The sequence below is a fragment of the Pituophis catenifer genome, unplaced genomic scaffold, assembly GCF_029215685.1.
Source record: "Pituophis catenifer annectens isolate HBS135680 unplaced genomic scaffold, rPitCat1.0.hap2 SCAF_13, whole genome shotgun sequence".
NCBI classification, from domain to species: Eukaryota; Metazoa; Chordata; class Lepidosauria; order Squamata; family Colubridae; genus Pituophis; species Pituophis catenifer.
Window position 1 is genome coordinate 16,207,874 of NW_027256893.1, and position 15,469 is coordinate 16,223,342.

General features: G+C 41.1%; 2 protein-coding genes across 2 annotated transcripts in view; both read right to left on the bottom strand.

Moving 5' to 3' along the window:
* TDRD12 (tudor domain containing 12) overlaps positions 1-6,037 on the bottom strand; it is a 30,508-nt gene extending 24,471 nt beyond the window's left edge. Inside the window, exons 1-8 of the mRNA XM_070953014.1 lie at positions 6,014-6,037; positions 5,769-5,927; positions 4,726-4,862; positions 4,181-4,300; positions 3,757-3,812; positions 2,553-2,638; positions 1,592-1,754; positions 79-161 (exon numbers count right to left, since the gene is read on the bottom strand). Coding sequence (XP_070809115.1) covers positions 79-161; positions 1,592-1,754; positions 2,553-2,638; positions 3,757-3,812; positions 4,181-4,300; positions 4,726-4,862; positions 5,769-5,927; positions 6,014-6,037 — 828 coding nt within the window. The remainder of the gene's footprint in view (positions 1-78; positions 162-1,591; positions 1,755-2,552; positions 2,639-3,756; positions 3,813-4,180; positions 4,301-4,725; positions 4,863-5,768; positions 5,928-6,013) is intronic.
* A 5,030-nt stretch (positions 6,038-11,067) lies between these two features.
* Positions 11,068-15,458, bottom strand: NUDT19 (nudix hydrolase 19). The gene is made up of 3 exons (XM_070952782.1): positions 14,772-15,458; positions 11,908-12,115; positions 11,068-11,302 (listed from the first exon to the last, which is right to left on the bottom strand). Exons 1-3 carry the CDS (start codon positions 15,456-15,458, stop codon positions 11,097-11,099), a joined length of 1,101 nt encoding a protein of 366 aa, XP_070808883.1. The 3' UTR covers positions 11,068-11,096.
* Positions 15,459-15,469: the final 11 nt, after the last annotated feature.

Sequence of the window (15,469 nt, forward strand, 5' to 3'; positions counted from 1 at the left end):
GTTTTGGATGTTTTAACAGTTCAGCAATGCTTGAAATTTGAAAACCAAGAAGAAAAAAAGGATGTATTTAGTACTTACAGGCTGTTTTGTTTTATGTAAATTAGTTTCTGAGAAATGTGTAAACTCTGCTTTGTCAGGATTATCACAAATAGGAGCAGCACCTAAAAGAAAAGTACAAGTGACTTTTTACTAAATCTTCTGAAGACCATGTCCTGGAAATAAAATAATAAAAAATAAAATTAAAAGTACAATTTTCATTTATAGAATAGAATAGAATAGAATAGAATAGAATAGAATAGAATAGAATAGAATAGAATTCTTTATTGGCCAAGTGTGATTGGAAACACAAGGAATTCTTCTTGGTGCATACGCTCTCAGTGTACATAAAAGAAAAGATACAGTCGTCAAGAATCATAAGGTACAACACTTAATGATAGTCATAGGGAACAAATAAGCAATCGAATCGTATTAGGAAACAGTCAATATAAATCATAAAGATACCAGCAACAAGGTTACAGTCATAAGTGGGAGGAGATGGGTGATAGGAACGATGAGAAGATTAATAATAATGTTGTGCTTTTTTGATGACGTTTTTGATGTTAGGTGTCCATTTTAGGTCTTGAGATATGGTAGAACCTAGAAATTTGAAGGTCTCTACTGTTGATACTGTGTTGTCTAGTATTGGTGGTAGTATGGGAGGGTTTCTCCTAAAGTCCACCACCATTTCTACGGTTTTGAGTGTGTTCAGTTCCAGATATAAACACCCATCTCATATAGTGACTCTGGGTGGGCTACTGCAGGTAAAAACAGTACAAAATATAAAACATAGCACACTCTAGAATTTCCAGTTTTGGTTTAGTCGTAAACATTGGTTTAATTCAGTGTTCAATGAACCAAAGTATGCCCCTTCGTTTTTCCTCTCTTTTTGATTGGGAATAATTCATGGCAGATACTCTAGTATAGGCCTACAAACATAGGGACGATTCCAAGCAGCTGTCATTTGTCTTTTTGTGTCTTGTTATTATTATGGCAACTACGTAGCCAAACATTGCTGCAGCCAGGAAGATATCAGCCACCTTCACCTGGTTTTCTGCAGCTTCTTCAGCCCTGAAAGGCACACTGCTAGTGCCTCCAACACCTCCAGTTTCATCCCTGCTACTGATTTCTAACCACAGAACATTGGAATAGCCTGCTAGCCCATTCCTGGCAGTTGGGCCATCCTGCTCTTGTGTGCAGGCAGTGTCAGGGTTCTGACGGATGCCCTAATCACGACCCTGTTTCCCCGCTCCCCCCAGGGTGTGTCATCAATCACATTTGCCAATGGAGCAATTTTGAGGGTTTTAGAGACCATTCCCCTCCGGCCGCTGTGGGTAACCCTGGGTGACAGCCTTGAGAAAGATACGTCTGGAATGTGCTAGTGTCTTTGGCTGCCGTGTTGCTTTGTCAGTTTCCTATCCCCTTTGCCTATGGCAACTCGAGAGCAGGCCAGGGATGCTTTGTGAGTTGACAGGCAGTGTGTTACAGAAGAGGCTTCATCCCAGCTGCTATCGCCACTGACCTATTCCTTGAGGGACCGATTTCTCATACTCACCCATCTCAGAAATCTTAGATTCTCGCAGTAACGTTGGCCACAGCAGCATTACAGGATTCTTCTCTGAAAGAGATTTGGCACCTTCTGAACCTGGTTTCTGGTTTGTTTTACCGAGTTCATAGCAAGCAAAGTTCTTTGCAACAAGATCATCATTCACACACACCTGTGACAAAAACAATGTTTTGCATGTGAAGATTAAAGAGGATAAATTAAAATACACAAGGGTTTTCATGGTTATATATTAGAAATGACATAGTTAAGTAGTTAACGAGGCATTTCTAGCATGTAAGTTTTGTCAAAAAAGAAATATCACATTAAGAGCAGCAGAAAAGGGCACTGCAATATTAATCTAAACTATATTAAATGTCCTCTAATTGTTTTAACAACTGTGGATCTCTATGTAGAACTTAGAACTATGTAGAACTTTGAAACAGATTTTTAGATCTCAATTCACAAAACAATGATAACTAATATAATTCTATTCGAATACTGCTGCACAAACCTGACTATAAGCACTGCATAGAAGAGTATTGTTTTCTACTTTGCTGCACAGGAATAAAATGGTAAGCAAGCAGCGGTGGATTTCAAATTTTTTTACTACCGGTTCTGTGGGCATGACATGGCTTGGTGGGCGTGGCTTGATGGGCATGGCAGGGGAAGGATACTGTAAAATCTCCATTCCCACCCCACTCCAGGGGAAGGATACTGTAAAATCTCCATTCCCTCCCCACTCCAGGGGAAGGTTACTGCAAAATCCCCATTTCCTCCCGATCAGCTGGGACTCAATAGGCAGAGAATAGATGGGGGCGGGGCCAGTCAGAGGTGGTTTTTACCGGTTCTCCGAACTACTCAAAATTTCCACTACCGGTTCTCCAAAACTGGTCAGAACCTGCTGAAACCCACCTCTGCAAGCAAGCCAACACTTAAGTTAAAAAGATTGTATGTAATTTGTAAATATTACCTTTTCACCACTTATTGTGACATAAAGATAGACAGCAAAATTATCCTCTTCAACAGCATGTAACTTGGCCTCCACTTGAGTGGCTGCTATGATTAAAACAAGGCTTATTAGATTACCACAGCAGTCATTAAAAAAAAAATCAGTTCTTTATATTGGACATTGACCAAAGTACAAGCAGTTCTCGACTTACAACCGATCTTTCATTAACAGCCATTTGAAGTTATGATGGCATTGAAACACGTGTCTTATGACTGGTCCTTGAAGTTATGACTGTCACGGCGTTCCCGGGTCACCGATTGTATTTCGGGTACTTGGCAACCCGCATGTACAGGCAGTCCTTGATTTACGACCACAATTGAGGCAAAATTTCTGGTGTTGAGTAAATTTTGCCCCATTTTATGACCTTTCTTGCCACAGTTATTAAATCATTCACTGCAGCTGATAAGTTAGTAACCCGGTTGTTAAGTGAATCTGGCTTCCCCATTGACTTTGCTTGTCAGAAGGATGCCAAAGGAGATCACATGACTTTGGGGCACAGCAAAGGCTATAAATATGAACCAGTTGCCAAGCAGTTAAATTTGGATCACATGATCATGGGGGCGCTGCAAAGGCCGTAACTGTGAAAAACGGTCAGTAAGTCACATTTATCAGTGACGTTGTAACTTTGAACAGTTACTAAACGAACTGCTGTAAGTCAAGCACTACCTGTATTTACAATGGTTGTAGGTCATAGGCACTGAGGAGGGGTGGGGGGAGTTTACGAGGTATTAATTTGTATCCAAAGTGTATATTTGCTTGCTTATCTATGGAGATTCTCAGTCATCCAGGCCATAGTTGTCCTAAAAGTGCTTTCCCCCCCCCCCCCAAGAGGCTACTGGACTTTCTGGTTTTTCTTTGAAGACGTTTCACTTCCCATCCAAGAAGCTTCTTCAGCTCTTCAGAACTGAAGAAGCTTCTTGGATCAGAAGCGAAACATCTTCAAAGAAAAACCAGAAAGTTCAGTTGCCTCTTGAAAAAAGCACCTTTGGGACATTGGCTTGCTCACATTTAAAAAGAGGAATGTGCGTTGCTGCTAAGTTGAATTCTATACAACTCTCAATTTACAAATACAAGTCTCCTAGGTCCATTATTTCATGACAATTTTAAAAAACAGATTTGTCATATAACTGAAATTATACAAGAGGCTATTCTAGCTTTTCATTACCATTCAGGAGGTTTTGGAAGTACTGGACAGCTGCAACATCCCATTTGTTAGCGGGCCTAGAAAGAAACACGAAGCTTTTTAATGTGTTATACTACAGCAAAATAAACAGGAAACATACAAAAATCTGGCAAACGGCATTTGTACAAGCAAGTATAAAACAATAAAATTCTGTTGGCTGTAAAGTTATTTTTACTGATTTATTTTCATCCCGCCTTTATTGTTTTTATAAACAATTCAAGGCACTAGAGATACCTAATACTCTTCCTCCTATTTTACCCACAACCAAAACCCCGTGAGGAGAGTTTGGCTGAGAGAAAGGGATTGTCCCAAAGTCACCCAGCAGTTATGCAGAAAAATTCCTCTCTGAAGTTAGTGGAAGGATTTCTTAGAATATTTAACGTCATCTCTCAGCAGCCATACTTACACTATCTCTGCATTGTCATTGTAATAGTTGACACGTAGGGTAACTGGTTTGACAGAGTACAACCTAAACTTTGTAGCTCTATAAGGCAGCCTCATAAATGATTTTACGACCACACAGATCCTGCAAGAAAATAGGTTTTACAGCACACACATTTCTACCAATAATTTTCATAGATTTAGTGTTCGAAACTGAAGATTATAACTTCTATTTACAAAAAAGCGCTGCTGCTGCTTTATAGCCAAAACCAGATATAGTGAGCTGAAAATGAGCATAAACTTTTATTCTTCAGAACCTTCTGACAAATCTATTTCTGTTCTCATTTCTTAAATTTACAAACCAGTCAATCCAAATCTTCTAAAAAATCCTAGGCTTTAAATGTATCCAAAAATGTCCAACTATGCCTATATTAACTTATCAACTGGATCAAAACAACACAGCTGGGCCATTGCCCATATCATTGGGTAGCTAGGTAACATTATGACCAAAATGTTTCAATCCTTGGTCCAATCCTTTGCTGGATGATTTTACAGATTATAAACACATACTTTTTAGTGTTCACAGGAACAGTTTTGGCATAATCCACAAGGAAACATTCTGCAATGTAATAATCCGTATACGATATGATTGAATTAACAACAGCTCTGCACCAAGACTTCAGTTCCTCACAGTAAACAGCACAAACCTAAGAAAGATATATAAATGTTTAATGTTATACAATCTATGTTGTTTTTTTGATACGTCCCTGTCCTAATATTCCTTTTTACTTACTCTTTTCATGTATTCAAATTGTTTATACTTTTACCTGTTATCTTATATATGCTTGACAAATAAATAAATAAATAAAAATAAATAAATAAAATAAAATAAATATAATTGGCAGAGTAAATACATGTATAATAGAATACATGTCAGACAGGAATCGGAGATTTCTATATTCTTCCAGATATTTAAATTACTTATTTAAATCTTCTTCCTACTAGTACTTTTCCACAAATGCAGTCTCTGCAAGCATTGATCCATTGGTTACAACAGAAATGGATCTACTGGCTTGTCATAGGATCTGATCATGGGCTGAGAGAACACAAGTGGCCCAAAGTCACTTAGCTGGCTTTCATGCCAAAATCAATTATTTAAATATTATTCTAGCATAAGAATTTTGCAAAAGATATGCCTATTTCCATGTTTCCTATCCAAGATTAAATACAGTATGATGTATTTTCCACTGTCATAAAAAGCAAATCTTACATCCTAATATTAACAAGTATAACGTTTTAATATTTTCTTTTCCTTGCCATCAGAAAAAGCTTTCTTAGCTGTTATCTTACCATCTCACCAATTGCTATGATCAAAGATTCCAGAATTATTTGTCCAATATTTATTATTACAAATGCACTTGACATTGCATTAAGTATTTTTGGAAGACTTGTTATCTTTAAACATATAAACAACAAATAGGAAGGAAGGAAGGAAGGAAGGAAGGAAGGAAGGAAGGAAGGAAGGAAGGAAGGAGGAAGGAAGGAAGGAAGGTAGGTAGGTTGGTTCATTTTTCTCCCAGATATAGCCAAACAAATCAGATTGAGAAATTCACCTGTCCCTCTTCTAGTGCACAGGGCTTGGCATCCACACATCGATAATGTTTGTTATAGAATTGATTCATTTCAGTCTGAAGTGTTTCATATTCCATTTCATTGTCTACAAATTTTCTGCCTCCTATTATGTAGACCCAAAAGCAGTCCGGATTTTCAATCTAAATAAGTATGATAAGATTCATATTAAAATACGTTCACATAGCCCCAAATGTATTTTTAAAATACGGAAAGTTAATCACAATACCTTCAGTATTATGACTTCAATCATTTTTTTCCTCCAATGATTTTTTTCATCTAAGGAGAATTGCAAGCTTTATTCTGTACTTCTGAAAACGCAACAGATCATCAATCAAACTTTCACTAAGTGAAAATATTCCTGAAGTAATTTTGAAGCTGAAATGACCAGGACACAATTTTAGAAAAGCATACCCTGTTTCCCCCCAAATAAGACATACCCTGATAATAAGCCCAATCGGGCTTTTGAGCGTGTGCACTAAAGGAGCCTGAGTGGCGCAGCAGACTAATGCTACTGTTAAAGGTAATATTTAGCTTCCAGCTGCCTGCAATTACTGCGAGTTCAATTCTCATCAGGCTCAAGGTTGACTCAGCCTTCCATCCTTTCTAAGGTAGGTAAAATGAGGACCCGGTTTGTGGGGGAAATAAGATGACTTTGTATAAAATATACAAGGGTATGAAGGCTATTGTTTAACGCCTTGTAAGACGCCCTGAGTCTCCGGAGAAGGGTGGCATATAAATGAAAATAAAAATAATAAAATAAAATAAAATAAAATAAGCCCCCCCCCCCCGAAAATATTTAAACGCAGAGCTGAAAATCAGGTAAGATGGCAAGAGGAGCCCCATCTTGCTCCATGCACTGCAAAATAATAAGACCTCCCTGAAAATAAGGCCAAGCGCTTATTTCAGGGTTCAAAAAAAAATATAAGACAGTCTTATTTTCAGGGAAAACACAGTAAATAAAATTTCAATATGACTTGAAAAAAGTTAGCAGAGAAGAGGTACCAGAATAATTTCAACAGTTCTGCTGGTAGAGTCCTCTAAATCTATTCGATATAAACTCAAACAGGACGCCTGAAGTTCTCAATACCCTAAATGGTGTAAACCAGTGGCCTCCAACCTTTTGGTCACCAGGGACTGGTTCCGTGGAGATAGTTTTTTCCGTGGACAGGGCATGGTTTCGTATGCTGCCTGCATCTCATGAATGGGGCTTCACTTGTTTGTGGGGCCCAGTTTCTTGCATGCCGCAGACCAGTGTTGGTTCATGGTGTGAGGGTTGGGTACTCCTGGTGTAAACCACTACACACAGTGGGTTCATTCATACCTCATTCTAAGCCAACATGCCCTCCCCACAAAGCACATTATGACTTAACATAATAAACCAAGTCATTTGGCTATTAGTCATGATTTACAGTTTAGTTTGAAATTACAAGGGCATTTGCAATTTATTTTGCAAAGACACGATTAACAAAATAATGGTTTGAAACTACAATCTAATCACGATTTATTCCGCAAGGCAATATTAACAAAAGAATGGCTTAGCAGATACGAAAACTGCCAATAAAATACCGTAAATTTGAGGGTCTATTGACCCAGAATTGCAACATAGATTGCCATTCTGCCTTGATTGTAAACATAGATTGTAAATCTGTCTTGTCAGCAGAGCAAACGGATTTCTCAATTTGAGCCTGCTGTTTCTTAGGTGGGCAACTTGTAGTCAGCCCGAGATTCTTTTTACGCTAGACCTACCTCCTTTAATCACATCTGCTAACAGCCAGCGGCATCCTTTTCTGCCATTTTGAAATGAGAAAGTCTTTTAAAACAAAACAAAACCATCAATCTTGTAGTATTTATCACTGAAAATGCAGCTCCCCCAATTCTGTTAAATAAAAAGTGTTTACTACACAATAACTGTTCAGCTGCTGGCCCTTGCAACTCTTCCCCCTCCAAACAGATACAGCTATTCCCAAGTTTTTAAACGGCTTTTCTTCTTTCCAAGGAACTTCCGTTTCCCCCCCCATTTCACTTACAGCTGTTCAGAACTGGGGTGCGTGTGTGGGGTGAGGTTGCTATCCAGAATTGGGACGGGCGACCTCTCCGGAGAATCCAGAACAGAGGGCTAATTGAAAAAAAAAAAAATCAGGGAAATAAAATATTAAAAATGGAATGAAATGACCCAATAAAGCAAAGGAAGGGTGGGGGTGGAAAATCCAGAGCAGGCAGCTAGTGGGAAAATAAATTTAAATTCAAAAAAAGGGGGGAATTGAAATTAAAGGCAGAAAGCAAAGCACTTCCTTCCCAAGAGGGATGCCCATTGGACGGCTCCCACATTTTATTAACCATGAAAGAAGCAAATGTAGCACCAAACATACAGGATTTAGGACACTGTTTCTCAACCTTGGAAGTTTGAAGATGGGTGGACTTCAACTCCCAGAATCCCCCAGCCAGCGCTGCTGGCTGGGGGATTCTGGGAGTTGAAGTCCACCCATCTTCAAGCTACCAAGGTTGAGAAACACTGATTTAGGAGGTGTTATTTTTTTAAAAAAAATCGTGGTTTTACTACGACGGAGACCCATTTTTTGTTTTTTAAATCCTTTATCTGAGACAAGAACCTCGCTGGGATGGAGACCAACCACTCACATAAATGGTATTATTATCATTATCGCTTTCCCATCCACCGCCATCCTTATTCCCACCCCATGCAAGGGCAGCTTAGACCCTGGGTTTTAACCGAAGGGGGTTCCTCCCGTTCGGAGAGCAGGAGGGCGACTTGCCGGGAGACAACGGCCAAGGCCTGAGGCCTCCCCTCCCTCCCGCCGCCCGACCCTCCGCGGCTTCCTCAACACCCAGAGAGTCCCTTCCCGCTCCCCCTCCCCCACCCCGCGCACGAGGCTCCCGCCAAAGAAGCCATTCGAACCCACCCGCGCATGCTCACTGGCGCCGACGCGGCCTGACGCACGCCTCCCTCCCCTTTTGCCTCCTCAGAGGCGGGACGGCGGCGTCTACGCATGCGCCAGCATCCTCCCCCCCCCGTTCTGCCTTCGGGTTTTGGTTTGCGCGGGGTCCGTTTGCGCAGAACCGGAAGTTTTATTTCTATTTATTTATTTACCTTTTTATTTCTCAATTAAAAAGCGGGGGGGGGGGAGAAAAAAGGCCGGTTCCTGCCGTTATCAATAAAATACATAGCAAAAGTGATGTAAAGGAAAACATATCTTAGGCGTAGGAAGATATATGTATAACGGGTGGGCAACTGTGGCCCTTTTACAACCTGTGGACTTCAACTCCCAGAATTCCTGAGCCAGCTTGGCTGTCTCAGGAATTCTGGGAGTTGAAGCCTACAGGTTGTAAAAGGGCCACAGTTGCTCACCCCTGATGTATAATAAAGATAAAGCCTGACTAGGTGGCTCAGTGGCTAAGACACTGAGCTTGTCGATCAGGAAAGGTCGGCAGTTTGGCGGTTCGAATCCCTAGTACTGGTCTCCTGCGTGAGCAGAGGGGGTTGGACTAGATGACCTCCAAGGTCCCTTCCAACTCTCTTACTGGTTTTTTTTTTTTAAAAAAATGCCCTTTTATATAGACAGGGCAGGAAACAAGAAACAATGGATGGAAACTAACCAAAGAGAAAAGCAACCTGGAATGAAGGAAAAACATCCTAACAGTGAAAACAAATTAACCAGTGGAACAGCTGGCCTTCAGAAATTGTGGGTCATCACTGGAGGTTTTTAAGAAGAAACTAGAAAGCCACTTATCTGAAATAGAATAGGTTCTCCAAGGGGGTGGACTAGAAGACCTCCAAAGTCCTTTCCAGATTTGATTTGATTTGATTCTATTCTATTCTAAATTCATTGTAATTATAGATAAGGAAACATCTGTTTTAAGCCTATGAAAAGAAGGAAGGATTGCACATAGGAGGAAGATGTTCATATGATTGACTAAGAAGGATCGTAATAAGCTAACATATTCCATTCTATTTACCAAATCTTTAAAAACATAAAAAGGGAGCAGCCCATTGCAGCCACAACCCAAAGTTACCTGACAGCCATGGGTTAAATAAATATATATTTGGGGGGCTCCACTGAATGTCTGGCATGTTTTATTGGATTTCTGTTTGTTATTGGGTTCCCCTGTTTTATTGGATACATTGGGCACTAACAATGGGAAAAGAAGGCATCAGATCCTTTAGATCAGTGGGTCTCAACCTTCCTAATGCCGCGACCCTTTAATACAGTTCCTCATGTTGTGGTGACCCCCAACCATAAAATTATTCCTAAAACCATTGAAAATATGTGTTTTCGGATGGTCTTAGGCGACCCCTGTGAAAAGGTCGTTCGACCCCCAAAGGGGTCCCGACCCACAGGTTGAGAACCACTGCTTTAGATACTACTAAGAAACATTTTCAATGTTTTATGGTGCTGGGTGTAAGGACTGTCTTGTACGGGCTGAGTTTCCACCCAGATATAGTTAAAAAATAAAAATCCAGCTACTTCCAAACCTATAGTAATTGTGGAGAAATAAATGACCATTTATGGGACAATTCATTTAGCAAATAATAAAAGAAGCATGGAAAAAATACTGCTTAAAAGTATTTATTTTTAACAGACACTCGTTAGGGTTACATAACAGAGTTAATGTAAAGGCACAACAGGTGACATTTCAGCATAAACAAGTTAATCTAAAACAGTGCTTCCCAGAAGTAGTTCTGAATATATGCATTTACAATCTGCAATGCACTTATTTTGAATATGATTTCCAGGTAGAGAGAAATATACTGTAACATACATTCAAAGTGTTCAGTTCTTTTTAATTTTGGCAAATGATCTATCGGTCAACAGGGGCATCTGCAGGAATAGTCACTGCCTTTAAAACAGCAGATGCACCTGGGTGACCAAAGTATCTGCCCCTTTTAATGTGTGTTGCATGCACTAAATGCGTATTGAAAAGGGGTGGAGCTTCAATCATTTGCTCATATCCACTATTCTGAAACCATTGTCAAGGCAAGTAATCACTGCCACAAGACAAATCCATGTACTCTAGATGCCTACTTATCATTTATGATTTATTTAGAACTGAAATAAATTAATTAACAAATAAATTAAATTTGGGTTATAAGAAGATAGATCTCTATTCCAGAATTGGCACAAGAATAATTACACTGATCGACACAACTTGAAACTGAAATAATTTTTATACGTATTGAGGGATGTCCATAAAATGGCAGAGTGCTATTAATTCATTGTTATTCCAACATCTCTCGAAATTTAGTAATTCCAGTATGAGAAATACTACAACTGACTGTTGCAATCTGCATTATTTCACATTTTAGAGTCCAGTATAACTGGATTGATATGTTTATATTTCGATTCAATATTCATGTGGATAGTTATATTATTAAAGTTTCGTATTACTAGCCGGTGAAGATTTCTTCCCTCTTTCATTAGTTCTTCAATGTTTTTATTTGTTGTCAGCATAGGTTTCTTTTCGCCAGTAAAATCGGGATCTTTTGGATATAAATCGTCACCTAAAATACAATTATTTCTCTCGGTTATATGCATAGTTATAGGTATAAATGTGAATTTTTGATACTAACAATACCTTCAGTCTAAACGGTGGTATGAAAAGTTGTGACGAAACATTGATTAGGAGACACTATTTTTAATAGAGGTTTTTGTCTCAACATACCAAGAGCAGAAGTATTAAAGCAGAGATGCACAGGAAGATATGAATGCCATCAAGTTGTACTTTTTATTTACTGGGCTCATAAACATGTTAAGCAAATGATCTAAGATTTACAAGCCACAATTATTGCTTTCACAGTACACAGCACTTCTACAACGTAACATTATAGCTGAGCATACTGTATGTTCCATATAACAGAAGATTAATGAATATCGGCCCATTAATCCTATTAAGCGTAGTATGGGAAATTTAAATTAGGAAATTTTAATTTGATTATTTAGCTTTTGCCCAAAGCAGTCCACTTTTTGGAGTACGGTCCCAGAAAAACCACTTATTCAGACAAGTAGATTCATGTTGCAGCTTCCGTTTAGTGTTCAGTGCATCAATAAACCAGGGTTTGTTGTTTGATTGTTTGTTTTAAAAGGCCAGTTCTTCATTTTTACCTACCTGGCAACAATTGGATGTAGCCATCTGAAGCCTTCAATATAACTGACATCCAGCGTTCGCAACCTTCTAAAGCTCGTTCTGAGCTAAATCGCTCCAGATCACGAAGGGATGAAAAATGGCAGAGCCTACATAACTCATAGAGCTGAGGTGGTGCTATCCAGACTTCTCCAGAGTTAAAAAGTTCCACAGCTTCTAAAGGGGTTGACCACTGAAAAAAGAATAAAGCATTAAAATCAATCTCCAAGCCATGTAATTTCCCAATTAAGGGGGATATTCTGTAGAACGGATTCTGTTTTCTGGTGCTTTCAGTGACTGTTTTATTCTATATTAGTATTTATTTTTAGCTTTTTTTAAATTAGATATCAGTCTGACAGTGGATGCTTTATATATATATATATATCAACTTAGCAAGTTCAGAAATGAATTGTTTTAAATATTATTTGAAGGTAGCAAAAGATACTACAATGTATTTTGAGGATGTGTTTCACAAGAGATTGACAAATAGCAGGAATTTTAGATCCATATTTGTGAACATATTTTCAGGGTTTTCATGCTTAATGACCGAGGCGTTCATTTATTGACTGTGGTGTTCACTTCGCCGCCACCATAAAAAAAGTTTGTAAAATTGATTGGGGTCAATTTGCAATTTGCTTAATGACCTCCACAACTTATGACCATAATTCTGGGCTCAATTATGGTGGTAAATGGAGGACTACCCCATGCTGGCTGGGGAATTCTGGGAGTTGAAGTCCACCCACCTTCAACTGGCCAAGATGAAAAATACTAGTTTCCCCATCTCTCCTGCCAACCCGGGATGCAAACTAGGTTTCTGGAAGCAAGTACAGGCGGTCCTCAACTTACAACCACAACTGAGCCTGACATTTCCGTTGCTAAGCGAAACATTTGTTAAGTGGTCAAGATGAGAAATGCTTCCTTTTTTTTTTTTTTTTGTGGGGTGGCCAGGGCAAGATTCTGGGGAGCCACGGATGATCTTTTGGGGGTTGCATGGGAGGGCCGAGCCAGAGCAGACTTAACTGAGTTGCACGGTTGGGTGGGAGGGTTTCCCAGATGCGAAGGCTGTTTGCATTGTTGCAAGAGCTTTGCTAATTGAAATGAGCTTCGCCCCCTAGAATCAGACAAAACTGGATCTTTACCTTTATCTTTACCATTATCATATGAATCTCTCCCTCAATAAAGACGCAGAGGTTAAAGGTTAAATACATTTCACCACTGGTCGCTCCCTCAATAAAAGGGAACAGAGGTAAAGCACAAACAAACTTGCCCAATTTTGTTCATTTCGCCACCACCACCACAGAATAAGTTTTTAAAATTGATCGCGGTCAATTTGCAATTTGCTTAATGACCTCCACAACTTTAGACCATAATTCTCGGCTCAATTTTGGTCATAAGTGGAGATCTACCCCATGCTGGTTAGGGAATTCTTGTTCACAACAGCAGTTTAGGACTCCCTTCCCCATCTCTCCTGCCAACCCAGGATGCAGACAAGGTTTCTGGAAGCAAATACAGGTAGTCCTCAATTTACAGCCACGATTGAGGGCGAAAGAAGATGCTTTTTATATAAACAAGAATAGAAATATTAAGATTTGATTAAAAAATATGGAAAAAGAACACTTTGGCAGAAATTGTAACAAAGCAAAATATATTTCGATATGACAAGTTGTATATGATATAATATGATATGGTCAATATTCCGTTTCATAAAATAAGTGGGTGTGTGTTAGGGGAAAAAAAAATAATAAAACTTGATTTTAAAAAAAACAACAACCAAAAACCTTACAGCCACAACTGAGCGTGACATTGCTAAGCGAAATATTTGTTCAGTGAATTTGGCCCCGTTTTGCGACTTTTCTTGCCACAGTGATTAAGTGAACCATGGCAGTTATTCAGTTAGTGTCGTGGTTGTTAAGTGAACCCGGCTTCCCCATTTGACTTTGCTTGGGTGAAAAATGGGTCTAAGTCAGGGGTCCCCAAACTGTTGTCCCTGAACCAGCACCGGAGCTGTTGCATGCCAGAAACATGTAAGTCGAGGAAGACCTGTCACTTGACCCGATCCCAGGTTAGGAAGTCCCCCTTCTATGCCCAAATCTCTCTGCCCCTGCTTTGCAACCAGGCGCCCTGCCGCCTTCCCAGAGCCCCGTTTTATTTTATTTTATTTCTTTTATTTTATTAGGCTTATATGCCTGCCCTATCTCCAAAGGGACTCAGGGCGGCTCACAACAATAAAACCCCAATAGTCCATCATGCAAAGTTAAAATGCCTAATTAGGTCAAATACTATTAAAAACCCGTAAAAAAGCATGCCAAGCCAGCCGCTTTCCCGGTGCCCTTGAAACTTCGAGCGGTCACTAACCGAACCGTTGTAAATCGAGGACGACCCGTCACTTGACCCGATCCCAGGTTGGGAAGTCCCCCCTTCTATGCCCAAATCTCTCTGCCCCTGCTTTGCAACCAGGCACCCTGCAGCCTTCCCAGAGCCCCGTTTTATTTTATTTTATTTTATTTTATTTTATTTTATTTTATTATGCCCAAATCTCTCTGCCCCTGCTTTGCAACCAGGCACCCTGCAGCCTTCCCAGAGCCCCATTTTATTTTATTTTATTTTATTTTATTTTATTTATTTTATTATGCCCAAATCTCTCTGCCCCTGCTTTGCAACCAGGCACCCTGCAGCCTTCCCAGAGCCCCATTTTATTTTATTTTATTTTATTTTATTTATTTTATTATGCCCAAATCTCTCTGCCCCTGCTTTGCAACCAGGCGCTCTACACCTTTCCCAGAGCCCCGTTTGGCAAAGCGTGCCAAGCCTTCCCGGGGGTGGCCCGGGGGGCATCCTGGCATCCTCACCCTGCAATCGGCCACCTCCTGCCGGTCGTGGGAAGCGGCGGGCGGCTCCTCCCCGAAGCAGCAACACAGGTAGAAAGCGGTGTCGTAACGGCGACCGGCCGGCCCGGCTCGGTGCACGGGGGTCAACCAGTTACCCCACTCGTGCAACGCCCGCAAGTGGGGCACGCAGCCCAAGAGGCGGCAGAGCTGCAAAAAACTACCGGGGTCTCCTTGCACCTTTCGCCGCCACTCTTCCAACCGGGCAGCCGGCATCAACCGCTGGGCGGACAGCAAAGCGGCCGCGCCGTCCGTCCTAGCCGCGGCTTGCCCGGCGGGCACCACCAGCAGCAGCCCGCTCTCCTCGAAGGTCTCCCGGATGGCGCAGATGCGGAAGGCCACGTCGGCCGGCAGGGAAGCTTCGCCCAGCTCGGGCCGGCGGGCGGCGAAGAGCGGAGGCCGGGCGGCAGGTTGAGCTCCCAGCCCGCAGCGCGGAGCGTCGGGGAGAAGCTCCCTCCAGGCGGGCGAGAAGTCGGAGGCGTCGGCCACGCCGCCCGGGAAGACTTGGGCGCTGGGGAGGAAAGGGGTCCGGGCGCTCCGGCGCAGCAGCAGCACCTGGTAATCGAAAGCAGCGGCCGGGCGTAGAAGGGGCTGCTTGCCGCCCACCGCCAGCAGCAGCGTGGCGGCTTCTCGCCAAGCCGCCGAAGTCATCGCGCCCCAGG